This window comes from Malania oleifera, chromosome 4 (genome assembly GCF_029873635.1).
Source record: "Malania oleifera isolate guangnan ecotype guangnan chromosome 4, ASM2987363v1, whole genome shotgun sequence".
NCBI classification, from domain to species: domain Eukaryota; kingdom Viridiplantae; phylum Streptophyta; class Magnoliopsida; order Santalales; family Ximeniaceae; genus Malania; species Malania oleifera.
The window spans coordinates 45226468-45253376 of record NC_080420.1 but is presented as its reverse complement, the minus strand read 5'-3'; the positions used below and the strand labels follow the sequence as shown (position 1 = coordinate 45253376).

The window sequence follows — 26909 nt, the reverse complement described above, 5'->3', positions numbered from 1 at the left end:
TGGTCCACTTCAAATACGTCAATCCATAACTCAAGAAAATGTCAGATGGATGCCTGAACGATAAATGTGACTATTATGATGATTAAGAAACTGGCAATTTTTTTTAACATTAAGTCACACCCTTCATGACAACTAGGCAGCTAATAACCTCAAAATCAATGCCTTCCAAACTGAAAACCAAAGAATTTGTAGATGCACAAAGTAGACCCCAGTAACTGCAATGTCAAAGCATCCTTCAGCTGCTTTTCTATTGCTGGTCAATTCAAAAGAGTTGGAAGAAGTTTACAGGACGATCCACTAACCTAATAAATTTGTATCAAAGGTGGCATGCTTCTACTTAGCAGCAGCAGCACAAAAAAAAAAAAAAAAATTTAAATTTAAAAAGGGGAGCATGTTTCTTATTCGGATCAAGGATGTAAATCTAATCATAGGCTTATGAATCGTAGAATGTATTTAATACTAAAAAGTCCAGTCAAAAGACATGTAAAAATAATATAATTTAGCCATTATAGCCAGTTTGAATGGCAATTTTAACATACAAAGGTGATAAGAAATCACAATATTGATTATTTTGTTCTCCCAAGCTGAGATACTTGATACTCAGCGTCATGGAACGAAAGAATCAGTAGCAACTGTTGCTCAACAACGTACAACAGCATAAGCCCTAATCGATGACTATCAGAAGTTCTTTAGTATTTTATCACTCGAAACCCCATCAGCTACAAGAATAGAAGTAACTTCCTGCACACAACAATGCAAATGTTACTCTCACTTGAATTTTGACAATCACTGCAATCAAATATGGGAAAATGTACACTAGAAGTAAAAAAAATTTCGATGCTAGGTATACATATAGGTTTCTCTTCCTTGCAATATTTGTTAATTTAACAAAGAAGCTTCATCTTTTGAGCTTGAATGCTAGTAATAAAAGGACATGTCAAAGTTGTATTCATTCTGCCTATACCAGTCATGTCAAACTAATAAAAAAGAATAATGAGCCCCCAGCCCTAGTACACAGATATGACTACAGAAGGCTCATTAATGGCATTGAAATTTGCAATATGGAAACAGAAAGCCGCCAAGCAACTGATGGTCCAATCCCAGTTTGGGAATGTGAACTATGGAGGCAGAGTAACCAACAAACAAGATGACAGGAACTAGCTTGTCCATTGAGGTCAAAACAAATCAAGGAGCTTCCAAAAGCTCTTTTGAATAAAGTTTGGCATACAACAGGCACAGGTGGAAGACATGAAGAGGCATAACAAGCAAGTTTGTGGCTGCAGCAACCAGCACAGCTGCCAACGTAGGCAGGCAATTTACCAATCGCTGCAGAGAAAATCTTCTTATATGGAGGTCTTCGGCAGCAAAAAGAAGCACTCTATCCATTATGTCAATGGAAGTAAGGCAATGCTCTAATTGCTGGGATTATCTAGTGAGTTCACTGGATTATCCATAATGATCCAGTATATCAACCCCTTTTTGTTCTAAACCTGTGTGCATCATATTTGTCAAATGATTCAGGACTACAGGTGACCCCAGCCAATAGACCTGGCATGCGAAATAGGCTACAGCTAGACAATCGTCAGATATCATCTTAATGGCTATTAATTACTTTTCATGGTGACAATGTGTACCATTTAAAAATAATTTAGTTGGAAATAGTAAATTAATTAGTGAGTAATGGTAAAGTTCATTAATATTAAAAGAAAAACAAGGTGAACTTATGTTGAATGGTAATAACCAAAATTGAAGATCCAGCACGAAATATCAGCAACTAATTTATTTTTTTATTTATTTCCACAACTGTATATAATCTAAGCAAGTGTTTTAGGTGCACACCTAGAATCTTGGCAGAACAGTCAAATATTTTACAGTCCAGGCTATCCTAGCATTAGAAAGGAGCCCAGGCGTCCGGTGTCATCCAAACAACTTTTGTAGGTGAGAATTTATCAACTATAAATAGCCATAAAATATTTGGTTATTTGAAAAGCCATTGTGGTCCGCCCCTTCCTCGAACCCCGCATATGTGGGAGCTTTGTGCACTGGAGCCATGACTCATGATTGTACCCGAACCCCACTATAACACATCAATGGTTTTAAATAGCAGACAGGGCTGTCATATAACATTTTTAATGTCCGGATATCAGTACACACTACCATAGCAGTGGGAAAAGTAAAGCACAGCCATCATGGCTGCTATGGACTGCATCCATTGTGTAATGGTGAGTACAGAACTGTAACAACACAATTTATTTATTTTTTTCAGTTTTCCAACTTTTTCTCAATTTCTCTCTTTTTTTTTCCCCGTGAATCAATCGTGATTAGTTATGTGAAGAAAAGGGGGAGAAGAAGATTAAAATGAGGATGACAACAATGTAGAAGATTGTTAATTTAAGTAGTCAATTAATGCACATATGTGAATATGAAAAAATAAATAATTCTATATGTTGTCATCCTCATAATAATTTCCTCTCCCTCCATAGCTAATCAAAATTGATTTACGAAGGGAGAAATGAGAGAAATTGAGAAGAAAAAAATAGTGTTGTAACAGTACAGCAACAGCTATAGTTGTCCAGTAATAGTGGCCATTATCTGGCGGCAGCAATCATAGTGGCAGCCACAGGCCCACAGCTGTGATCTTTATTCCCACCTCTATAGTGGTGCATAATGGTATCAGGTCCCCAAAATTGATCATAGCAGCTATTTAAAACCATGCATGTTAAGCTTTGCAAAGCAGAATTGAATACAGCAAAATCATTTAACTATCCACTAGACAATGATAATTGGCAGAGGATCGACTCAAAATCAGAAGACTTATGCAGAAGGCCTACCTAGCTCCCTTCTAGCTATATTGTCAAGGATTCAAACCTGCCTACCACATTATATTGTTAAGACATGTGGCCAACATGCTCACCAGTCATTAATCAAGCCTTCATAAAGTGAGTTTTTATGTCCAACACCTCAACTAATGCACCAGTTCTGATCATCCTGTCCCAAAGCAGGTTGATGCAGTACCAATGCAGAGCAACTTAATTCTCAATTCCAGTCTAAATAAAACAAGGTTTACAGAACTTGGAATATAAGGAAACTACACAGCAAAACTAATTTAAGAAACCTAAATAAACTAAACTAGTTTCCTAAATAACAATACCTTATAATCATGCTTTCTAGATAATAATATGCTAGAATCTTGAAGATATCACCCAACTAAAAAAATCCCAAATGAAACAAAGGAAATACAATAAAAATTGAAATAGTAAATTTGCATGTTGCACATTCTCCCCTAATTAGAAAGAACTCGACCTTGAATTTTAAAAAATCTGCAAGATGAACCCATATCATGGCCATGGTTTGCTTGAGGTAGACCAATGTAAACTGTCAAAGATAGTATGAATGAATAGCCCATGGAGGTACATATTATTGGTTATTGGTTATTTAGTATTCTTTTTTTTTTCTTTTTTTGGGAAAGAAAAAATTATTAGAGAGCATCAAGGGGATGCCACCCTAGTACAAACAAAACAAAAAAATCACTTAGCTGTCAAAGAAAAAGTCAAGGATAACAAGAGAATGCCCAACGACGCTAGCGAGGGAGTACATGGCAGCCCTTGTCTTCACCATCCTTTTCATGCTTCCACACAATGAACAAAGTAAAGCTCAAGGATCTGCCGCCACAAAAACGAGAACACTCAGCCTCGTAGGGATTGATGTCGAAGCTCTACCCAAATCAGCTACCCCCAAAAAAGTTCTTGAGCCAACCTTCAAGTCGAAGCCAAAAGGCTATGTTCCTCCAACTACCACAGTTGATCTCTATTAAGGTTAGGAGTTACTGAACTTGTTTGCTTTAAGTTGAAGCAACAAGGTCTTATTCTTGTTCCTTGTGCAACAAAAACAAGAGGACAACATGGGCCTTGCCTTTCCTTTTGAAACATCCAGAAATCTTCCCAAGCGCAAGGAACCAATCGAATCTCACCCAGTTCCAAGAAAATCAAGACCCTCCTGCCCTTTGATACTCAATGGTTCTGAGGAGATTGACATACTCGCAATCCAACCAAATCGGCAGTCTTCCTCTCAACAACCACTGATTGCATTGGCTCATGTGTGACAGAGAGAGAGAGAGAGAAAGAGAGAGATGTATTATTACCTATGTTGGTAACTACGAGTGAGTGAGAGTATTATCGTCACAGTGATGTGATGTACTAGGCGTAAATTATAAATAAAGGGCAGACCTATGGCTGTGATTAGGTCTTCCAATTTACACAATACAGTTAACATATCAAAGCATGGTCTAGAGACATAAAGCCTAAGTGCTGCAGCCAGAATCAAACCAAACTTAAAAAGTAAAAACCCTAAATCCTTCTGATATCTACAGCTGTAAAACTACTAGCAACACAGTAGGCCTGAAAATCAGCCAGCAGCCAGCTACTGCTGAAAGACACAGCAGTCACTGAAATTTCCTGGAACAACACTACAAGTTTAAGAATACCAAAACCCCTTAAGATCTTGCAAAACAACACCATAGCCACCACAGACACTGCCGAATCTGTCAACCCTAATATCCCATCATTGAAGCCTTCCTCGTGCATCCTCATGTGCCAATAGAAAGGCTCACAGCCGACTACATGCACTGCCATGTGAGGCTCTATATAGCCACGCTTTTTGTGCAAATTGATCCTGTGTCATTTGAATCCCTCTATAAACCATATAATTGAGTTTGTGGTCATGGATTTTTGTCCAAAGATCCCACATTTAGTTGTTCATGCACAGCACTCTCTGGGAGTGATTGGATAGTACTATTACAGGCTGTTTGTCAGTGATAACTGGGGATGTTTGATAAAATTAAGCATTTAGTGTTGACATCTAAATGCAATTTAGATTATAATTGGAACTGTCTTTGATGTTAAATGCTGAATTACTTTAGTCATGTGGTAATTAACCAGAGGTAAGGAGAAGTGTGTCATGGGGTTCTGTAGAATTACAATTTTAAGGGGCAACAATGTCCAACAAAGCCTTTGAACGGACATCTTATTGAATCAGCAACGTGAAGATATTCTGTTCATTTAGAGATAATTCAACACCAATCAAGAGGTCTATCAAATGAGATAGATTCACTAAATTTCAGAACATTAAGAACCCAGACTCTATAAAGAGGCAGTTAAGTGCAAACAAATGGGGCCTGAGGTTATTAGGGCCTGAAAAAATGTCACTCGTTGTGTTTGTGATTTGTTCCAATTGTTTATCCGGTTCATTCTGTGTTCATGATTTGTTCGGTGCACTAGGTTGTGTGTGATGGGATACAATCCATGAAACCCAAAAGTATGTTTTCTTCTTCATTGCCATGTATAACAATGAAAAGCTGAATGAAAAGAATTATGTGCACTGGTCTAAGGCTGTAAGGATCTATTTGACTGGTTTAGAAAAATGTGAACACTTACCAGGACAATGAATGGAAAGAAGTATGGGTTTGGGAAGAAGCATTGATTCTCTCCCTACTCCCGAACTCAATGGAACCCCAGATTGCCCAGATGCGCATGCATCGGGATGTACAAAAGGAGATTTGGCATTACGCAAACTTTTATATTCAATTAACATTAGTAATATGCACAATCTCTCTCTACAATACCTTCAATTACAACAAGAAGACAACAGTGTCACAAAAATACTTTGCAAAGATGAATTGCATGCGTAAGGAACACAACATCGTGCAAACCATAGCAGCTGTTCTTTTTGAGATGCAAAGATAGAGGGAGCAGATGAATGTCCTCTGGGTCCTACCAAATTTGAAACTCAAGTTCAACGTTACCCATCTGGCTGTCCTAGATTTTTGGTAGTGTAAAGTTGCCATCCTTTGTTGATATTTATAATTGCATCCTCCATGCTTCCTCCAGTACCTATTCCTTAGTCCTTGGTTCTAATGTTTCAACCTCTAGCTCTAAGAAGACTGCTTTTGTTGTTTAAGGTGATTCTGATTTTCAACTAAGTAGTTGCAAAAGTTACCAAGATAGTTCGACCCCACCCCCACCCACCCCCCAAAAAAAAAACTATGAGGAGGCCATACGGTTCCACAATGTTGGGATCTTCATAGAAAACCCCTAAAAGCATACCAGTGCAGCCACCACAAAGCCCATTCTCCCCAGTTTAGCAAGTGGGAAGCAAAGTACTATATTTTTTTTCAAGCATCCCAACAAGCTTAGCTTTTTCAAAATGAGTAACCCCTGCAGCTTATCTGTCATGTTATATTTCTCCAACTAGTCCTTGGGCTATAGATTCACTACTCACCATATGAGAAGTACCCTCCAATACTCTGAAAGCTTAACTCATGTATCCTGATGAATCCACTATTGTTAAAGGAATAGGGATAGTACATCCCACCTCAATTTCTCTCTTTTTATTTTTTAATTTTTATTTTGTACATTCTTAATTTTTCCTTCAATCTTAAGTCAATTAGCAAGATTACAAAATCCAAGAATTATTCCATCACATTCTTTCCCCGCTTTTTATCATTTAAGATTTGAAGACGAGAAAGACGATTGATGGAGGATATGAACCAAGTGGACCTAACTACTTTGAATCCCTATATCCTTCAACTGCCTTACACCGTCAAATCCATTGTTGCCTTGACCATCCTTCATTGGGCAAGTTAAAACAGTTAAGTCCTACTTTGAATCCTATATCTAGTTGATTGTGACCCTTGTTGGGAAAGCATCATCATGTTCAATTTGCTTCCCAGGTTAATTAATGGACATAATCCCTTTTCATGTCAGTCCATTATGTCCATTAAGCCCTTTTCATGTCAGTCCATTATGATTTGGGGTACTAGTCAGGTTGTATCAAAGTTGGGTTTTTGATAATTTTGTCACTTTTGTACACAACTATTCAAGGATGACTTGTCTTCATTTGATATAAGATTGTTCTAAGTTATTTCATATCTTTTTGTGCCTTTTATTTTGAGATAAAGACTTAATTTGATTTACTTGTCCTAACATTGCCTAGTGATAATACTAAGGAATACTTCAGTACCCAATTCAATACTATATGACTAAGCACAGTATGATTCATCAAACATCTTGTGCCACATTCAACAACAAAATAGAGTTACAAGGAAAATAGGCATATCCTTGAAGTCACCTACACTGAATATCACTAAAATATTTTGGAGTGATGTTGCGCTTAATGCTTGCCTCTTATCAACAAATGCCATCCTTTGTTCTTGGTTGAGAAGTACCTTCTTTTGTTCTCTTCTCAATCCTTTATTCAATATACTCATATATATTATTGTGTCCTAAATCCATTAACTCCGGGAATGCATAACTTGGATCCTCCTAGGCTACGATCCAAGGCTACTCGTGTACTCAAAAAGGATATGAACATCGTAGTCCTGCCTTGTGTTGCTTTTTGGTTCTTTTTGGTTCATACCGATGTTACCTTCTTTGTTTCTACACCATACTATCCTGATTTCTTAAAGACTTGCTAACCTTGATAAGTCCCTTCCTCAATGTAGCCTTCCCAATTCTGACCCATTATTTCTACCTTGTTATCCCTGTGCATCTTGATGTTGTGTTTGTCCTTCTAGCTGCCTAGATCATCCTAATTTGCATGTGTATACGCAACATCAACTCAAGGGAGGAGATCCTCCGATGGTCCAACCTCTCCACCGGCTTCTACTGCTATGCCTTCAGCTTCTTCATGATCCCATTATCCAAGATATTAATCTTCTTTCAGTTCAAAATTGTAAATACAAGTGTATCCAACATCCAATCTCTAATTTCATTTACTATAATTTCTTGTCACCCTTATAGTACTATTCAGTAGTGCTCTATCATCTACTACTTTCCATTCCGGGTGGAGGATTGCAACACTTGGTCCAAATGATTAATTTGAACGAAACTTGACTTCTTAGTTCTTATTAATAATGATTGAAGAGATGCATGCATTTCAGGATGATCACACTCAAGGGAACTAGTAATTACTCGTATCTCTTCCTGTTGATAAGTTTGTGGTGGGTTCTCGCTGGGTTTATATTGTGAAGGTCAATTCTGATGGTTCTATGGCATGTTTAAAGACTCATATTATTGCTAAAGGATGTACTCAAGTGTATGTTTTGGATTATTTTTGCACATTCCCTTAGTTCCCAAACTTGCCTCGAGTCGCTTGTTCATCGCCTTAGCCACCATCTATCATTGGTATTTGCAAAAGTTAGAAGTGAAACCCTTTTTCATTGGCCTTTGCATCAATTAGATGTGAAGAATGCCTTCCTCCATATTCCATAATGATCTTTAAGAGAAGGTATATATGCAGCAACCACCTGGTTTTGTTGCTTAAGGGGAATTAGCATTGGTGTATCATCTAAACAAGTCCTCACATGCTCTGAAGCAATCTCCTACAGCATGGTTTGGTAGGTTTAGTGCAGCTGTGCTTGAGTTTGGCCTTCAACAATGTGCGGCAGATCATTTTGTATCCTATCATCATATTATATTTTTCAAATTGTGTGGGTCGATGATTTTGTGATTATTTGTTAACAATGATTAGATTATCCAAAGTTTGAAGTGGTTTCTCAAAAGAAAGTTTTAAGCTAAATATTTGGGTTTGTAAGAATACTTCTTGCATATAGAAGTATCCACATCTTGTATGGGACCATCCTTTCATAGAGAAAGTATATTCTATATCTTTTGGATGAGATTGGGCTATTGAGATGCAAATGTGGGTACACCCATGGATCCTAAAGCAAATTATTACTAGATGTGGGTGATTCAATGCCTACCCTTGGACGATAAAGGAGACTTGTTGGGAAAAACTACTTCACAATCATACGACCAAACATATCTTTTGCAACATGTGCTGTGACCCAATTCCCCAATATTGCCTAAACAAACCACTATGATACTATCATTCATATCTTGCAATCCATTAGGTGAATCACAAAGACGCCTCTTGTATCAAATCGAGGTCATCTAATATTCTAGGCTACACAAATGTAGAGGTGGCAACATTAACCCATTCATACCCACCCTAAATAAATGGGTTTGGGTACAAGCACATAATTATATGATTTATAAATGAGTGACCCATGTAGAATCAAAAACTAAATGGGTGAAAATGGGTGTACCCTCTCGAAACATCAACCCGTTTAAAATTTTTGCATAGTCACCCATATAATTAGTTATGAACATAATTATGGTATTGATTATATCTCCCATTTGAAACTAAACCATGATCAAGTAATTAAAACTACAACTCAGATATCTACGAACATAATTACACAATTTTACACTATGTAGTTCAAATATGTACACAATTGGTTACATTTGGTTATCTTAACCAATTAATGTCTACACACAATTATGTAAATAGTTTGGTTCAACTATGTGCAAAATTATGATATTGAGCGCACCTCTTATTTGAAAGTAAACTATATAATTACATAACTTTTTTTTTTTATAACAAAAGAAGGTATATTAGATTGAGAAAGAGAAGATACAATCTATGAGGACAAGGAATCCACCCAAAAATAAATAAAGAACAGAATTAGAAACAAAAATAAAATTTAAATTTAAAATTAAAATTAAAATTAAACAAAAAATACAATTAACCAAGAAAGCCCCTTTTCAATCCCCTTCCATTGTTATTCATCAAGGATTTTAAATTTGCTAACTCCCTCTGACCCTTCTTCACTTTGTATTTATCCCCATCAAAGCGCACTTCAACCTCTCTAGCATCACACATCTTTAAATCCAATTTATCCATGATATCTTGAACTTCTAAATCCTTCCTGGAAATCACCTCCATTAGTATAGGTAGAATTCTTTCCTTGCACTGAAATTTATTATTCAACCCATTGTTTTCAAAAATAGAAACTCCCTCCAATCCTTCCAATGGAGGTGGACGTACATACGAAAAGTCCCCAAGTACATCATAGGAGTCAAAATCATATCCACAATGTTCCCCCATCTCATCCAATAGAAAACCCCCATCACAGTCAAACTCACTAATGCTGTCACTTGTTATCTGAAAGACCTCCCCATTTCTTAACCTCCTTCCTTTGCTCACTGCATTACTAGCTATATCCTTCATCTTATTGTGTGTATCTTCCACGATACTCGGCTCTCCTTTATAATCTCTCCTTAAAATCTTTGCCCCTATCCCACCAGAATGTTCCCTCTTTGCTTCCTATAATTTCCTCACTTCCGCACCCATCAGAGCAACCATCTAACGAGCATACATCTTAGGGCCCTTAGCTTTTTCATATTTAAACCTAAAAGATCAGGTTTCCTACCCAAACCAGCTTCTTTTTTTATTTATTATTCTTCGAGACACCAGCCTCTTATCCTTCTGCAAAACCAAAATCAACAACCAATTTAACATTTCTATTTTTATCTTCATTTTCATCACAAACCATTTTTGAAACCAAACTAAAATTGTTTTATTATGCTCTAAATGTTGATCTATTCAACGCTTTTCTTTGAGAACTGGAGAAATGTTTCAGATATCATTAGTTGATGATTGAAAACCCATTTTCCCCTTGTCTTGCTTTTGTGAACTTTGGCTAGGATATTGAACCTACTCTTTAACATGGTCGAATATGAGAAGGGTTTGGTCGCCCTTATCCTTGCAATGGGCCTATTTAGAGACAAGGCCCATCTATGAGAGCCCAAGGTGAGAAGAGCCTTCCTTTGAATCCAAAGAAAGGCCCACAATATTTAAGGGTCCAAACATTGGGACTGCTCAATTAAGTAGCCCAACTTTGTTAAAAAGAGCATCTCTTTTCTCACATGCCTCGCCCAAATCCAAATGAGGAGCAAACGACCCGACCCAAAATTCTTAGCCCCCTTGTCCCTGAGCTCAACGCTAGCCTCCTCTGCTAGACTTGCAGCAACCTCTGAAACCCTAGAAGCCATCACCTATGGACATCCACCTCTGATCGAGCGACAATGCTCTCTAGTATTGGCACCCTAAGCCCATCGATCGCAGATCACCCTGCACCAAAGACAACCCCTTTTTATTGAAAATTATTTGTGCAACCTTCGCCTCTCTTTCCTTCCATCACCCCCTGACTCCATGATTTGGGAGCTGAAGTGATTGCAAGGCCCGCATCTCCAAACTTACAATTAAGTTCTTTCGCAAATTCAGAAGAAGAGATGATAGAAAATATGGATAGATTCATTAAAAGAAAAGGCATCAAAGGGAAGTACCTTGGTAAATCCTACAAAGATGATTGTCAGAAGAAAGGTGAAATTACATGCTTTGGATGTAAAAAGTAGGGACATTGGCGAGCTGACTACCCAATCTCCAAAAAACAAAAACAAAAAAAACGAAAAAACAAAGGTAAAATTAAAAATGCAATGGCTGTCACATGGATTAGCTCAGAATCATCAGATTCAGAAAAGGATGAACTCATGGAAGAAACTGCCAACCTCTGCTTGATGGCTAACATTGTCCACAGAGCTTCGCCATCCAATTCCTTTTACACCACCAGGGTTAAACACTGAAAAATCCTACATTTTCCCTCAGACTTAACTTAAAATCTTCCCCACCCTTGTCGATCTAATCGAAATCCAGCAAGATATGGTTCCCATACGAACACTTCTAGAACCCCTTTCCAACAGAACAAAAGTTCATAAACCATCGGCAAACCAAGTAAATGCCTCCTTAAAAAATTTAACCCACCTATTTTGAGAGATGTTATTCTCAATCACACACAGAAAAGGGGTCTGCTGCACCTCATCCAATATTAGATCAAAGGTTTTTCCTTGATCTGAACTGATTGCTTAACATTGCATGCTGTTAACAAAGCCATGCCAGTATTTGTGCGAGAGAGAGAATTTTTTCATGATGGAAAGAGAAAGACAGCCATAGTTGTTGCTAGAATACATTAATTACATAATTAATACTTAATTGGATATCTATGTATGTAATATCGTAATTATGGGCCGTTCAACTCGAATATGTATGTAATGATGGTATTAATTGCTCCTCTCATTTGAAACTAAATTGCAATTACATAATTAATATTATAATTCAAATATCTATGTGTGTAATTATGTAGTTTAGGAAAATTCGGTTCAAATATGCATGCAATTGATTTGTTTCGATTATCTGAATTAATCAGCGTGCATGTGCAATTGTGCATAATTATGTAATTGGTTCAGTTAAGATATGTACATAATTATGGTATTGAGTATTGACCACACCTCTCATTTGAAACTAAATAACGTAATTATATAATTACATATTTAATAGTATAATTTGGACATCTATGTATGTAATTACATAACTACAATCCAAATATCTACATTTGTAATTATGTTAGTACATAATTATGGACAGTTTGGTTCGGATATATGCATAATTACGACATTGATTGATTGATCCTTTCACTTGAAACTAAACCACAATTATGCTACTAATATTATAACTTGGATATTGGTCTGCGTACTTTCATAATTATCAACATTTCGATTTGAATATGTACCTAATAATGTAATTAAGTGTACATAATTTATTCAATTTGGTTATTGGAACTAACTGATAAGTATGTATGAAATTACATAATTTGTTCAATTCACAATGTAAATATGCATGTACATAATTACGAATTTACAATATTGATTATTGTGATGTACTCAGCATATAATATAATACTTACCTTAGTAACTCTGAGTCAATAAGGGTATCGTAATCGTCATGATGCACTCAACATATAATTTAAATAGGGGGTAGAGCTACAACTGTGATTAGGCCTTCCAATTTACATAATACTATTAAGGGTACAACAAACAAATGTATCAAAGATGATGAAATCAACTAGCTAAGAATTGGGCTCCAATTTTGAGGCAGCCATTATTTCTTCAAATGACCATCCAATCTAGGAAGTAGCGTCCTCAACTACCTCAATAGGTCAAGGCTTGAGCTCTCAATATGTGGTTCTCCAAATTCTATAGTTTCCTTAACTACTTTTACTTTCTTCCAAATGCTCCGACACCACTTGTTAGCATTGAGGGAGTCCTCACACAAGCTTAATATACATGGGTGAGCACAAACATGGACCAAATCTTAAACCATTAGGTCTGGAGTCCATCCATGCATATAAGCCACTTCCCCTCCACTCTTGTTTCCAATGTGGCACACTTCTCACAAGTGAGTTTCAACCATCTCTCCTTTCTTGTGAGTCATTAATACTCCCCCTTAAATTTGTCTAACCCTTGGGGGCAAGCTCAATGCTCCAACAATTGCTCAAGCCTAATCCCTACATGTTACATGCCTTGGATTGCATTCCACATGCCTTCAAATCTCTACCTCCCACATCTTGAGCCTATTTGGCTCCATCTGCTCAGCCTACACAATCCTTATTGATCCTGGTCATACACTTGGTCCCCCAACTCTTAGTATGTTAAAAGAATTAGTTTTTACATCTCACTTTGCATTATTCCTTGCATAAAGTTTTAATTATTGGCCTTGATGCCACTTGGTGTAGGACCAATGTCTGTAAATTTAATTCTCAGTTCCAATCTGAACAAAACTAAGTCTGAAAAAAACTAAGTCACGGGCCTTTTATAGGCTTACAATGCTTGAAATATAAGGAAATCAAAAAGGAAACTAATTTAAGAAACTTATGCCAGTTTCCTAAATACTAAAACCCTAGAATCTTGCTTCCTAAATAATAATATCCTAGAATCATGTGGATATGACCTATACCCTAAATAAAATAAACCAAAATGCAATAAAAGTTAAGTAAAATGTCTCTTGCTTGCATGCTGCATGACAAATCTAAACTAGTTTGTCAAATCCTCATTTAGTAGACGAAGTTGGGAAAAGATGCACCCACCCAAAATCCAATAGTAGCCATTTTTAGGGAATATTAAAGATCCAAAAGGATTGCAGCATACATTTTTTTTGTTGCTGAAAAAAAGGAGGAGAGCAAAAACCAGTTACAAAATAATTCTAGTGAACTACAAGCATAAAAGGAGAAATTATTTGATTTTGTTAATTTTACAAAGAAGTCATATCAAGCACTATACATTAGACAACTTCAAAAAGTTCTACCAATAAAATTTTTTTTTTTAAATCAATATAAATCATAATTATATAAAAAGTAGCTTAAATGAAAATACTTCACTAAGGATAATTACAGGGACACCCAAAGATAACGCTAGAGATCACACTGCCTGTATAACATAAATAGCATATCGACAATGTTTTTAAGATTTTTATGAGATATCTGAAGACACATCAAGATTGCAACTCATATTTTGACATTAAAAATATGTAGAAGCATTTATTGATAACTTAAACTATTGGATATCGGGAAATGATGCTCGAATGTTTAAAATAATCATAGTAACCACTTGTTCTAATTCCAATTATATTTTCTTAGAGGTTTCAAAATAAACAGCTTAGTTCATTGCATGTGGTTACACATGATTTTTATTGGCTGAAGGAAAGTCTAAAATAGTAGGTACCTAGAGAAGTTCTATGATGAGTTCTAGAAAAAAGGGAATATAATGTGTGTGTGTGTGTGTGTGTGTGTGTGTGTATCGTTTTAGGATTTCCATATGGATATGTATGATTGGGGTAATGACAAATGTGGAGTGACTAGAGAATTTTCAATCAAAACAAGTATACAACTTTGAATCCTTATCTTTTTACTTTGGATGAGCTTACTAGAGTATCCAAAATTGGGGTCCATGATGCAATGTTGGCAGATGATATTGTCATGATTGATGAAATCTACACATGCACTACAATCTAAGTTGGAATTATAAAAAGAAGCTTTAAATCTAGAAGTCTTAAGATAAATAGAAGTATGGCAAAAAAACTTAAGTGTAATTTTAGTCAATTTTATGATGAATATTTAAGAAAATATTCAAGTTCAAGGTCAAAAAATTCTTAGCTCATGCAGATTTCCATACCTTGTTGAAAGAAAAATAGAAGAAGATGTAATACATAAGAGTTAAAGAGAAGTGCTTTGGGTGTATCATGTCATCATAGAATAGCACTAAAATTAGAATGAAAAATATGGGATGACTATAAGACCAACTATGCTATATGGATCAAAGTGCTGAACAACTAAGAAATAACATATCAAAAATAAAAATCACAAAAATAAGAATGCAAAGGTGAATTATGAAATGAAAACATCCACAGTAAGCTAGGTGTAGCCCCTGCAGAAGGTGAAAAGGGAGTTAAGATGATTTGGGCACTTGCAACATTGGCCAAAAACCCCCGCCAATTAAGAGTTAGTTATTGTTAGCAGCAGTTGCAGCAGGGGAAGGGAGAGTGAATAATAGCTTGGACCAAGAAAGTAAGGATTTGACAAGACTCAACTTCCAAAGGATATAGCCCTAGATCATGCAAAACGGCAAAAGAGGTTTCATGTAATCCATCCCACCAAGTGGGACTTCAAGTTTGTTTGTTGCAATTGTTACAGTTCTTCTCCAATGCAATTTGAAAACCTAATTTTTACCTGCATTGGGGCACATTGCAACTCCTTTAAAATATCCTCACAGATTTGAGGAAATTTAAAAGATACAGAGCTACATGTTTATCAATATCAACAGTAATTCCTTTTTCACACAGGCTTACCAGCTTTGCTTTCATTAAGCAAAAAGCTTTGAACTCTATCATGGCTGGCTGAAAAAATATTCTGGAACAAAACCATAACAGCGCTAGCATGTTGTCTAACCCAAGCCTAAATGCCTACATCAATTGTCATCTATTCTATTCTGAATAACTGAATTCAAGTCTGTGTTCGCGTCAACCCTAATCTCCCATGAAGAACTACAAATCTGAGTCTGGATCTCGCTTACCTAAACAAAGACATTATGACCTTCCCTATCCAACCACAATCCAATTTACCCCCAACATGGGGATGCTTTTGCTCCCATAACCAAGTCATGGTGTGCTTAAATTACAATAAAGCCCAAAATATGTAGTAGGCGTATTTTGTCAACTAAGACTAACTCTCCCAACGATGGTTAACTTGCATGGCCCAGCAAGAGGCAGGGAGAGAAAATCAGAAGGGCCAAATTTTATAATATGTTGAACCCTTCTTTCCCTTTACTGAAATACTCAACTCCCAAAAAAAAAAAAAAAAAAAAAAAAAAAAGGATAATATATTTCATATAGAATAATATAATACTAAATCCTCCTACATTCTTTATACACCAGTTTTTTTCCCTGTATCTGCTTCCACAATGTCTAACAAGTAAATTTCTAAAAAATTGATGAAATTCTTTCTCCAGTCAAAGATTACACTAAGCAACACAAGTTTCACTTTGTTGGGGATTTGGATGGGGGAAACAAATGGAACTTAACAGCTACATCCAAAGAATCTGAACCGAAGGAAACCCAGTAGGTAAGCAATGGGAGGTATCACCCATGTACATCCTCCGTAAGGGTGAGTTTGACATTTTTTTTGCTTCAACCTCTCCTTTTTAAAAGTAAAAGTTCAGTATAAAGTGTTTAGTAAATAATTTTTTCAGCTTTTAAAAAGCCAGCTTTTAGCTTTTTTGTGGAACTTCTAAAAGCTATGGATTTGAAGCTTTTAAAAGGTAAAAGACTAGCTTTTTTTCACTGCTGATAGTCATTTTTTACCCAAAATAATCACATAACTTAGTTGAATATATGAAAATTTAGGCTAAAAATCAAGGAGTAAAGAGATGTTGCACAAGGCAGTCGACTGGTCCCCCTTTCTTCCTTGTTTTTTAGTGCATGTGTGAAGGAATTTGGTGCCAACAATAGTGATCAACCAGTAGAACAGGGGGATTGACCAGCCAAGTGAAAATTTGAATTTTCGATTTTTTTTTTTAATTTGATTGGTTGGTAGATCTAGGCATGCCAAGTGTCCTAATTGTTGTCACCTGTCAAGCAACGACCAGGGTCGTTGGTTGGTGGATTTTTAGTTTGAATTTGAATTTTCAAAATTCAAAATTATTTCCCTCCATTTTTAGATGGTCTATAAATAGGCCATGTGGGGGACATTTCTTTGCACGTCTAAGTGGAGGTAAGGGGAGGAAAATACAGAGGAATTCAAGTGTTTTTGGGTCTAAAAGAGAATTGTGTTTTGGGGAAGTTTGAAAGAGAATCATATGCCTTTCTGTTCTTGCTTTTAATTTCTTAAGGGAATATGTGTCCTAAATGAGTGAATCTCCACTTGGTATACCATTGCTGCATTAATACAAGGTCAGTCCTATCACCCTACTCTTGTTGTTTTCATGTTTCATTTTAGTTCTGTATTGTGTGTGTCATTGTTTTTCCATAAAACATGTACTTTTTGTGGTGAATATGTCTTCTAGGATTCATTTAGAGTGAACTTGTAGTTTGAAAGAGTGAAGAGGTTGCATAAAATTGCATAATTTTGCATTTCTCAAGAAAAAGAATGCAGATGGTCGACCGGCCTGCAGGTGCAGTTGACCGCCCCTCTTGGCATTTAAAAATGTAGCCTTGGCTACTGTCGACAGACGACCCACCTTTTCAGGCGATTGACTGCCCAGTCTAGGGGCCATGTTTTTAGCCATTTTCTCTTAACTTTATCTAGTTTTTAATGACGTTGATGGTTCAAAACACTCACCAGACTGTATGGTTGAGGCGATTTGCTAGTAGTTTGATGTGGCTTCGTGGTTTTTCCATTGAAAAAAAAAAGTCCAAAAAATCACTTTCTTAAGTGTTCTCATGAGTTTTCAAGTGTTACCAAGTTGTCTAAAACAAAATTCTGGAATGAATGCCCATGTGAGGCTTTTGGGCATTTTCCACAAGTTTCAAGTTTATTTCCAACGAGTTTTCAAGGCAAGTTTGTGGTTCTCCCACCAAAAAACCAAAACTTTTCTAAACTTACGAAATTTTCAAAATAATCACCTATAAAGTGGCTTGAGAGAGGAAAGACGTTGTGCTTTTCAACCTTACTTTGTTCCAACTTTCAAGACTCTACTCTTGCAGAGTGTTTGTTGAAAAATCAAAGTTTTCAAACAAAAATAGAGATTTTTCAACCAAAGGCTTCAAGTGTTTTCAAGGATTTCAAAAAATCCTCAAAATGTTTTCTAAATCTTAATTTGAAAATGTTTTGATGAACTACAAATGGCTTGATTCCTCTCTGGAGCATATGAAGGCAGTCTACACTGGTAGATTCAGCCATAATAACAAAAAACCATTAGTTTTCCTCTTTCTTCTTTCTTCTTTCTTCTTTCTTCTTTCTTTTTCCTTTTTCGTTTTAGTGTTTTGTGAATGTATGTTTGTTTCAGAAAGGCATAAAGTAGTAGAAACTTCATGAGGTTAAATCCTCTGAATGAACCTTCTGAAAGTCTTTTCAAAAAGTGGCTTTGGGTATAGATAGTTTTCTGTAAAAATAACAGAAAGAAAAGGTTACTACAGACACTGGTCTCTGCACACGATTGATCGGCTACTGCTGCAACTCAATCTTAATGATTTTTTAAATGATTATTTTTACAAAAAATTGCTTTTCTTGAGGGAAACACACACACACACAAAAGGTAAGTATGGTAACCACTCATGGAATAGGTGTTGTAGAGTGCTAGTTCTTTAAATTCCATCCAAAAAAAATTAAAGGTTTTATCTTTCCTATTCACAATTGTACTCCCGAACCTAAATCTTTCCAAAAGCTTTTCCTTTATTTTGTCTTTTCAAAACTAAAATAAAGTGGCGACTCTGTTTTATAAAATCAAAAAGGGTGAGTTAGATAATCAATGGTTCCATTATCTATACTCGGTTTTCAAACGGTCACCAACAACTAGTTGGCAACCAAATGGGCCATCCAAGCCCGATGTCAACATTCGCCAACAAATTATTATATTCCACTATTTTCCTTAGTTTTTTTTATTTTTTCAAATATTGCAAAATTATCAGTGCGTTAATTACATTTTCTAAAATTAAAAACACATTTTAGTCATTTTAAATACTTTAAGGCACTTCACAACTCTTTTTACCAAACACTCAAAGCCAGCTTTTTCTTTTTGACAACTCCTTTTTCACAAGGACGTCAAACAAATTTTTACAACAACCTCAACCAGCTCCTTCCCATTAGTTTTTTTTTAGAAGTTCCTTTTTAAAAGCCACAAGGGGGCAAACTAAGCCTAAATTAGTGCTTAGTTTTTACAAGAAAATATTGCAACCAGAAAATTCTAGATCGCTTGTCAATGTATGTTTGCCAATTCGTGTGCTTAATGAATGCATCCTACCATTCAATGGTACAACATCAACCATCTTAATTAATTTGTCCTTCTTGGTGATCGAAGTGCATCATATAAAGAACTTGGTCCCCAAAACTAAAACTAGAATAAGCTCGACAAAACAAAATCTTAATCCCTATTACTTGGGTTGGCTAAATGTATCCTTTTCTCCATTTAGCACTATTTATAGTAATTCTTCCACTCTTGGCAATTATATAATTGCTCATTACTTCAACCCATACTCTTTTTTTTCCTCCTCCCACTTTTGACACCTTCAACTTGAATCAACCATGAAATAAAACTCAAAAGAAACACAACAACATTCCAAAAATTCAAATTATTTAAATAATTTAAAAGAAAGTATGTAAAAATTTTTGGAAATCCCACATAATGACATTATGTGAATATGAGTTTTAAGGTTCCCTCACATATTCTCCTATCCATATTCTGTACCATCTTATGACTATGGAAGTACGTTACTTGTCAATGTGTAAAACTTTCCAGAGTAAATTATTACCATAAACTTCAATGGAAATTCAACAAGTAGAAAAATCTTTAAATAATGCCTAATAAATTCAGCCATTTTGGAGATTGCAGTACAATTCTTTACTCTAAAATTGACAAATAACTGAAAATTCAAGATTCTATATTGCATTGAGGATTTAAGTAAATGTGCTCACTAGTGAGACCTTGTTTCCACAGCATGTTAGGTGCCATATTAGGGTACAAAATGAGATAGGAAATGGCCAAGAATCGTCAAAAACCCAATCCAAGAAATGCTTCGCAAGATCTCAAAGTGAAATGAGTGACAATAAAAATAAAATAAAATAAAATAGAAGTCACATGCGAACTTAGAAGAGAGAGAGAGAGAGAGAGAGAGAGAGAGAGAGAGAGAGCAGGGGCACACCTCAGTCATCTGTTTTTGACCACAAAGCACTGCCCCGGTGGCCAGAGGGCTATAAATTTGCTTGGCTCTAGCAAAAGCAGCCTGCAAAAGCAATATAGGAAAAGGTAAACCTGATTGTGGAAGTAATGCAGCTTTAAGCAACCTACAAAATTTAAAAGATCACCCATGCACCCCACCCCACACTGTCCTTATCCCCAAAAGAAATTTCAAAAAAAATGCATAGGGACATAGTCGTGCACCAGCAAGAGGGAAAACAAATTTTAAAAAAAAAAAAAAAAAGGCGGGGGGAGAGGGGACGCATGGATGCAGGGACTACCTGTACATAACCTCTTTCACCTTTCCAGTATTCATCTGGTTGTGATAGTACTGGCACAATCTTAACACCCGTAGATTCCCAATCTTTAAATCTGTCCTATAAGAGCAGGAGAAAAATAATTTCAAGATGAAATCTCAACAAGAAAAGGTTTGCTGATTCGCTTAAAAAAAAAGAAAAACAAAAAAAATAGGCACACGAGATTGTAAAATAGAAAACCTGATAAGCCATTCTTTGAAGGTTTCTAGCCCCATAATAAAGCCTCACATCAACTCTCTTCTCAGCACTGAATCCTGACTCAATGAGGGATCGGATTGGACTGCTTTTCAGCATGCAAAGTAAAACTAGCACATTAATGGGAAAGCACATAAATAAAAGCATCTAGTAAATGCATGTTATGGCAGGTAATTATAGTTTAAAATATAATAATAGCATTATTTGACAGAATATATTGCTTAGGTGTCTCAGCACAGATGCAGAAGAAATGAAAATGCCTTTAAATGCTTAAAAATTACAAAGGATGATTAAGCCACATCCAAATTCAAACAACTACTAGTTTTTGCACAGAACTCCTAAGACTGCATTCTTCTCATCCAGCCAAGTGGCGGGACAGAGCTGATAAACGCTGCCCTTGCTCTGGCGGGTATCACCAATTCAAAGTTTATAGTTTAATCGCACTCAAGCTTGAGAACAAAGTTACAAACAGATATTTACATATCAATAAAACATTTCCCAATTAAACTAGAGCATTATCAATCAGTCTGCGTTTCTCAAATAAATGAAGTTGCTAGTGAATAACAGATACAGCAGCAGGGAAACCCAGTTCAACCAATGATCCTACAAACAATGTCAACCCACTTAGCCAAATACGCACTTTCAAACTCCTAGCTAAACGAAAATTAGGAGGAAAAGAAGAAGAAGAAGAAGAAGACGAAGAAATAACAATAATAAAAACAACAACAACACCACCAACAACAACAACAACGTCCAATTTCGCATTTTATTATACTTTTTTCTCAGCAACCAAACGGCTAATAAAAATTCATTAGAGGCATACCTAATGCCAGATCCAGTGGCAAAAATTAGGACGGTCTGACAATCGTCCGGCGGAGAGATCCGTTCGATCTCGAAACCTCTCCCCATGGCCTGGCTCAGCTCGACAATATCTCCTTTCCCCAGCCCACAGAGGAGCTCGGCGGTGGAGCCGGCGACGCTCTTCACCAAGAACTCGAAAACGCCTCTCGTGGCGGCGATACACGGCGGAGAGGCGATGGCGAGGAAGGAAGTCTTGACGACGTCCGGCAGCCGGAGTTGAAGGTACTGGCCGGCGCGGGTGTGGGAGGTGGCGAGGTCGGCGGCGTCGGAGACGTCAACAGTTACGTGGAAGAGGGATTCGGCCACCGGACGCACGTCGGAAAGGGGCGCCTGGGTCCAAACAGTAGTGTCCTGGCGAAGGGCGGCGGCGGCGACGGTGGCGATGTGGCGGCGATGTGGGCGTAGCCTCAGGCGGCGCAGGATAGCCATGGGAGGGTGGAGTGCGCTACGGCACACATGGGAGCAGAGGGGGGGAGGGCAGGGGTAAGAGGGTAAGGGAAGGGGAGTGGTAATGGACATTTTAGGTTTCAATATTGGAGTGTTTGTTTGAGTTGGTCGTACCGGTAGACTAGAGAGCGCCGCCGACAAACGAGGATGGTGACGACACGGTGCCACCTGTTAAAATGCGCCGGCGTGGAGGTTGAGGCAGAAGGAGATTACTGGTGACACGTGTCATGCTTGTGAGGGATCCTGTAAATTTGGAGTTAACGCTCGGGATGTAAGTGAGAATCCATTTTTCCTTACAAGGCCGATGAGAAGTTTAATAAACAAACAGATTCAAGAAAATCATAAAAATTAATGCCCCTCACATTCTCATTTTTTACTTTCATAAATTATGCCTATTAGTTTTTCATCACTATAAATTATATGTTATTCTTATTATCCTATAAAAGGATCATTTCTTCCTTATTTTAATATCAACACAAAAACAGTTTGAAGTAAGCATGTCGAATAAAAAGGATGAGAGATAGAAATAAGAGAAATATTTTATAAAAAGTTGGTTTCAAATCATATTATAATTCCTCTTGAAATAGTGAAATTTTATATCTCATCCGTCCGTAAAGTAGGTATAGCCGAACCACGTAATTTTTTTGTCTTATTTTTATTTTATTTTTACATATTTTACAACAAGTGGAAATTATTTTTTATTTTTTATTTTTCAAAAAATTAGATAATTTTCAACTTACTTTTTTTTTTTTCAACTGTTTTATTGAGGTAAAAAATAAAAGTTCATTAAGTTGTCCAAAATAACTTTTCATTTTATTTTTAGATTTCAAAATAATTTAAAAAATTATATAAGATGATATTTGTAATCATAAATTTTGGATTTTGTGTTTCAATTTGAGTGAATTTGGGAAAATTCAATATGATATACGTTATTTTGTCATAATGCACAAAAATTTAAAACCAAAAATTTGAATTTCATGCTCCCAATCATAAAGCAAGAAATTAGAAATTTAGAAATAAGTAAAAAATATATATATTTTCCAAATTGTCTATACAATTTTAAAAAATTGAAAAATAAGGTGACAGTTTTTTAATTATTTGAAATTTTAAAAAAATAAATAAACAAGTATATAATACCAAAATTTTTAATTGGTTCTATTTTTTGCATACAAATGTTGTAAAATTGAAAAATTAGAAAAAATTTTGTAATTCTTTGAAAAACTATATCAAAAAATAAAAATTATCTTCCATAACTAAACAAATTCTTATTATTACATGTGAATTCAACGGTAATTGTTGGGTTCTCCTTTCTAGAGATATCTGGATTTTTTAAAATTATCAAGATAAATCATTTCATATAAGCTCTCTTCTTACTTAAACTTCACTCTCTTAATATCAAGGCACATTGTTTTATAAAAAAATGAAACTAACCAAAAAGATTTGATCATTATATAATGCCTCAAAAATAATTATTATAAGAGGATATAGTGATTTCAAAAATAAATAAATGAATAAATAAATATTATTTATTTATTTATTAAATTATTATTAATTAAATAATATAATATAATAATAAATTAACATTGTTAGCTTTATTGTGATCCCAAGAGGGGGGGTGAATTGGTATTTTTCAAAACTTAAGCCTTAGGTTAATCTCCTAATACCAGTATATTCACAACCCTATGGACAATCTAGTGCAAACAATGTAAACGTATACCAGAAAGTAAATAAATCAATTTAATCAATCACACATGCACTAGAAAGCAGCAAAGAAAGAGTGGCACGTAGAAATGTTATCGAGGTTCGGCCAATTGCCTATGTCCCCGCCTTGGCTAACAAGCACAAGGATTACCACTATAACTTGCTCACTTAAATGGGTAGAGCGGCACTGATACAAACCAGTTCAATTAGCACAGGGATAACCTCAACCTTTACAACAATCCTTACCGGGCTGGATTACCGCCCCCTTAGGCCACGCTTGGAATCACTCGGATTTTACAATCAAATGGTACGAATAAAAATGCTTTCAAGTAAAGCAGATATGTACCCAAATGCGTTCAATCACATACACCACAAATGATATAATACGTAAGCTTAGTGTGGTCTAAATAGTTCAACTCTTAAATGTATTTCCTATCAGTGTAATGAATACGTGAGAGTGTCAACAATCAATATTTGTATTTCAAGATGTTCTCAATCAAGATGCTCAATCAAAGATATCACTCAAGTTTCAAATAATCCAAAGACTAGAGTATATCAGTCACGGAAATAGTGCATATGCTTGGTTTGTAAAAGACATAACCTTTGTATTCAGCAAATGATGTGAAAGTGAATAAATGTTGCAACAAAGATCAATATCACAAACACAAATATCTTTTAAAAATATGTCAGTATAAATCACACAAGATATTTGAGTATGTTTTGAAAACGTTTTTGCAACCCAAATACAAATATGAGCTTCCTAAGATATTGTAACACAAATGCAATACTTAGAAGTTTAAGCAAGTCTTAAGATAGACTTATGAGTAAAGCCCCTTAAGAACACTTAGGTTTGGCTCTCGAGAAAATTGTTTCAACCAAACAAACAAGGAGAGCAAACCTTTCAATACAATCACTCAATCAACTTACAAAGACTTTTGGTAATAGGAAAAGGTAAGGATGAGTGGTTTAAGAGAGAGTAAGAATAGTAGTGAGAGTTTTGCTTAAGAGAAAATTTTTGGATTTTATATGCTAATCAAGTTGCTCATTTTCCTAAATGAAGGGGTATTAATTTATAGACACCCTATGAAATATAACCGTTGGGGACATAGCTAGGATTATTAGAAAAAATTAATGATGTTTTAAATATTTTAACCCTAATAATAATAAGTTAACTACGGTAAAAATGCAAGGCAACTCGAGAGACCCGGTCGACTAGAACCATTTCGTTCAACCGAAGTTCTTGAGGCTCGATCAACCGGGCCAAAAATGAACTTCAGGTTCGGTCGACCAGACGAGTATGTCCAAAGGGCGATTTTCCATTTTGCGAGGTTCGGTCGACCGGGAAGATTTGAACTAGATGGTTCAATCGACCATACAGTTGGGACAACTCCCTTGGACCCTCGGTCTACTAGAGCGTAGGAGTACATTTTTCTCTCGGTCGACCAGGTTGTCAAAATGTTGACTTCACGAGGGTTCGGTCGACCGGGGCAATTTGAACTACAAGAGTTCGGTCAACCAAGTTGTGGTCAACTGGTTGACCCAGACCAGGTTCGGACCTTTCGGTCGACCAAAGCAGAATGAACTGTCAAGGTCGGTCGACCGAAAGTGCACAATGTGTGCATTTCGGTCCTGATTCAATACACTTTCACTCTATTCAAGTTCCTAACACATACAAGTGCAAAGGTGAGTGTCTTAGAGTCATTTCTAGGTCTTTTTGGAGACATCGAAAAATTCGGTGTCAGTTGACTGAAGGGTAATTCCTAAGGTCATTTGCATTATGAGCTTACGTATTTGACCATACAGGTGATGTGTTGATTATTACATACAAAAAACTCTAATTACTATTACAGACTTTTTCATGAATGAAATATATTATGATAAGAGAAATTGGGTCTTCAATAGAAATTTGGTCTTCAAGCTTCACTCTCTCCATGTGCATTATGATCTGTCAATTTAAGTTTCTACACAAAGCTTCAAACACTTATTAGATGCAATGAGTATTTGTCATTAATCAAAATCGAGCGTGACCTATAAGGTCAACAAATATTATATATATATACACCTTTCTCTCCGAGCTTCAAGAGATTTTCAATCTGAATAGAACACCCCCTATTATGCCAACTCACTCTCGTCTCTCTCTCTCTCTCTTTTCAATTTCATCGACCGAATGAGCACCGATCGAAAATCAAAAAATACCATTGGGCTCCATTCTCCGCCACCGACATTTCTACCAAAGTGGATTTGTCGTATGAGCGATATAGGCATATCTCCTAGGGTAAGGTATACTCCCCGTCTTTCCTCAATTTCTACTTAAATATTTGACTAAACGACGATTAGGCACCACCACGGGGTCCTAGTCTCGATCATCAACATTTTGATCTAAGCAAATTTTTAATTTGGGGTCCTAAACTCCACTTCAAAGTAAGAGTGAGATTTAGAGAATTAAGCAAATTGGTTATTTTTTGGAGTTTAATTGTTTATTGGGAGTTTATGGACCTAGGAAATTTTAAAATAGTATTTAATTTTATGTTAAATTGATTGAACTGGGGTTATTGAATTCAAGATTTGGGTGAGTGTCACGGGTATAATTTTGGGATCCTTGCAGGCGTAGTTCAGGAAGCAAGTAAGGGGAATAAATTATAGTAGTTATTTTGAAGAATACTGAATGAATTATTTTGTGAAAATGGAATATGATGAGTTACCTAAAAAATTAGTATATTATGACTATTAGACAAAAGTTGTGTGGCATATGACGTATATTGAAAATGTGAAATATAATAATGGGTAATTTTTGAGAAAATAATGAAATGAGAATTATTAATATGTTGGTGGAAAATGATGAAATGTTGTAATGACCCGGAAATTAAATAATTAAAAAATATAATGAATAAAGTGTATTAAAGGAAAATAAGGGGAAGAAAGGAAGAATTTTTAAGGAAAAAAAAAAATCAAGCCTCGTCGACGAATGTCCTGTATTCGTCGACGAGTGTCCTTTTAAGATCATCGATGAAATTTGTTTCTCGTCGACGAAGGAATCCCGAGTGAGTATATTTGGAACTCTGAATTTCGTCGACGAAGGTATCTTCTCGTCAACGAAGTCACTATAGCGCCTCGTCGACAAATCAACGTGTCTCGTCGACGAAGCTCTGCCTATAAATAGGTTGTTCTTTATTTTCAGTGCAAAATCTCGCGAACTCTCTCTCCTCTCTCTCTCTCTCTCTAAAATGAAGCTCTAGCTTTCTCTCTTCGATTTCGGGCCGATTTTGTCCCA

At 36.0% G+C, this 26909-nt stretch overlaps 1 protein-coding gene across 2 annotated transcripts; it reads right to left on the bottom strand.

Annotated features, from left to right (window-relative positions):
* Nucleotides 1-430: 430 nt before the first annotated feature.
* LOC131153186 (fruit protein pKIWI502) lies at nt 431-22201 on the bottom strand. 2 transcript variants are annotated; one of them, XM_058105320.1, is made up of 5 exons: nt 21453-22201; nt 20615-20714; nt 20399-20494; nt 20083-20163; nt 431-741 (listed from the first exon to the last, which is right to left on the bottom strand). In XM_058105320.1, the coding sequence occupies exons 1-5, from the start codon at nt 22007-22009 to the stop codon at nt 679-681; spliced, it is 897 nt and encodes a 298-aa protein (XP_057961303.1). In that variant the 5' UTR covers nt 22010-22201; the 3' UTR covers nt 431-678. The 2 variants fall into 2 exon arrangements, with proteins under 2 accessions (XP_057961303.1, XP_057961302.1); XM_058105319.1 differs by having other exon boundaries at nt 20615-20717; nt 21453-22098.
* Nucleotides 22202-26909: the final 4708 nt, after the last annotated feature.

Excerpts from the sequence above, each read along its gene's own strand:
- LOC131153186 (XM_058105319.1), bottom strand. The coding sequence starts at position 22,009 with ATGTCCATTACCACTCCCCTTCCCTTACCCTCTTACCCCTGCCCTCCC. Across the intron at positions 20,718-21,452 it reads GCCACTGGATCTGGCATTAG|CAGTCCAATCCGATCCCTCA; the intron begins GTATGCCTCTAA and ends CATGCTGAAAAG. Across the intron at positions 20,495-20,614 it reads TTCAAAGAATGGCTTATCAG|GACAGATTTAAAGATTGGGA; the intron begins GTTTTCTATTTT and ends CTGCTCTTATAG.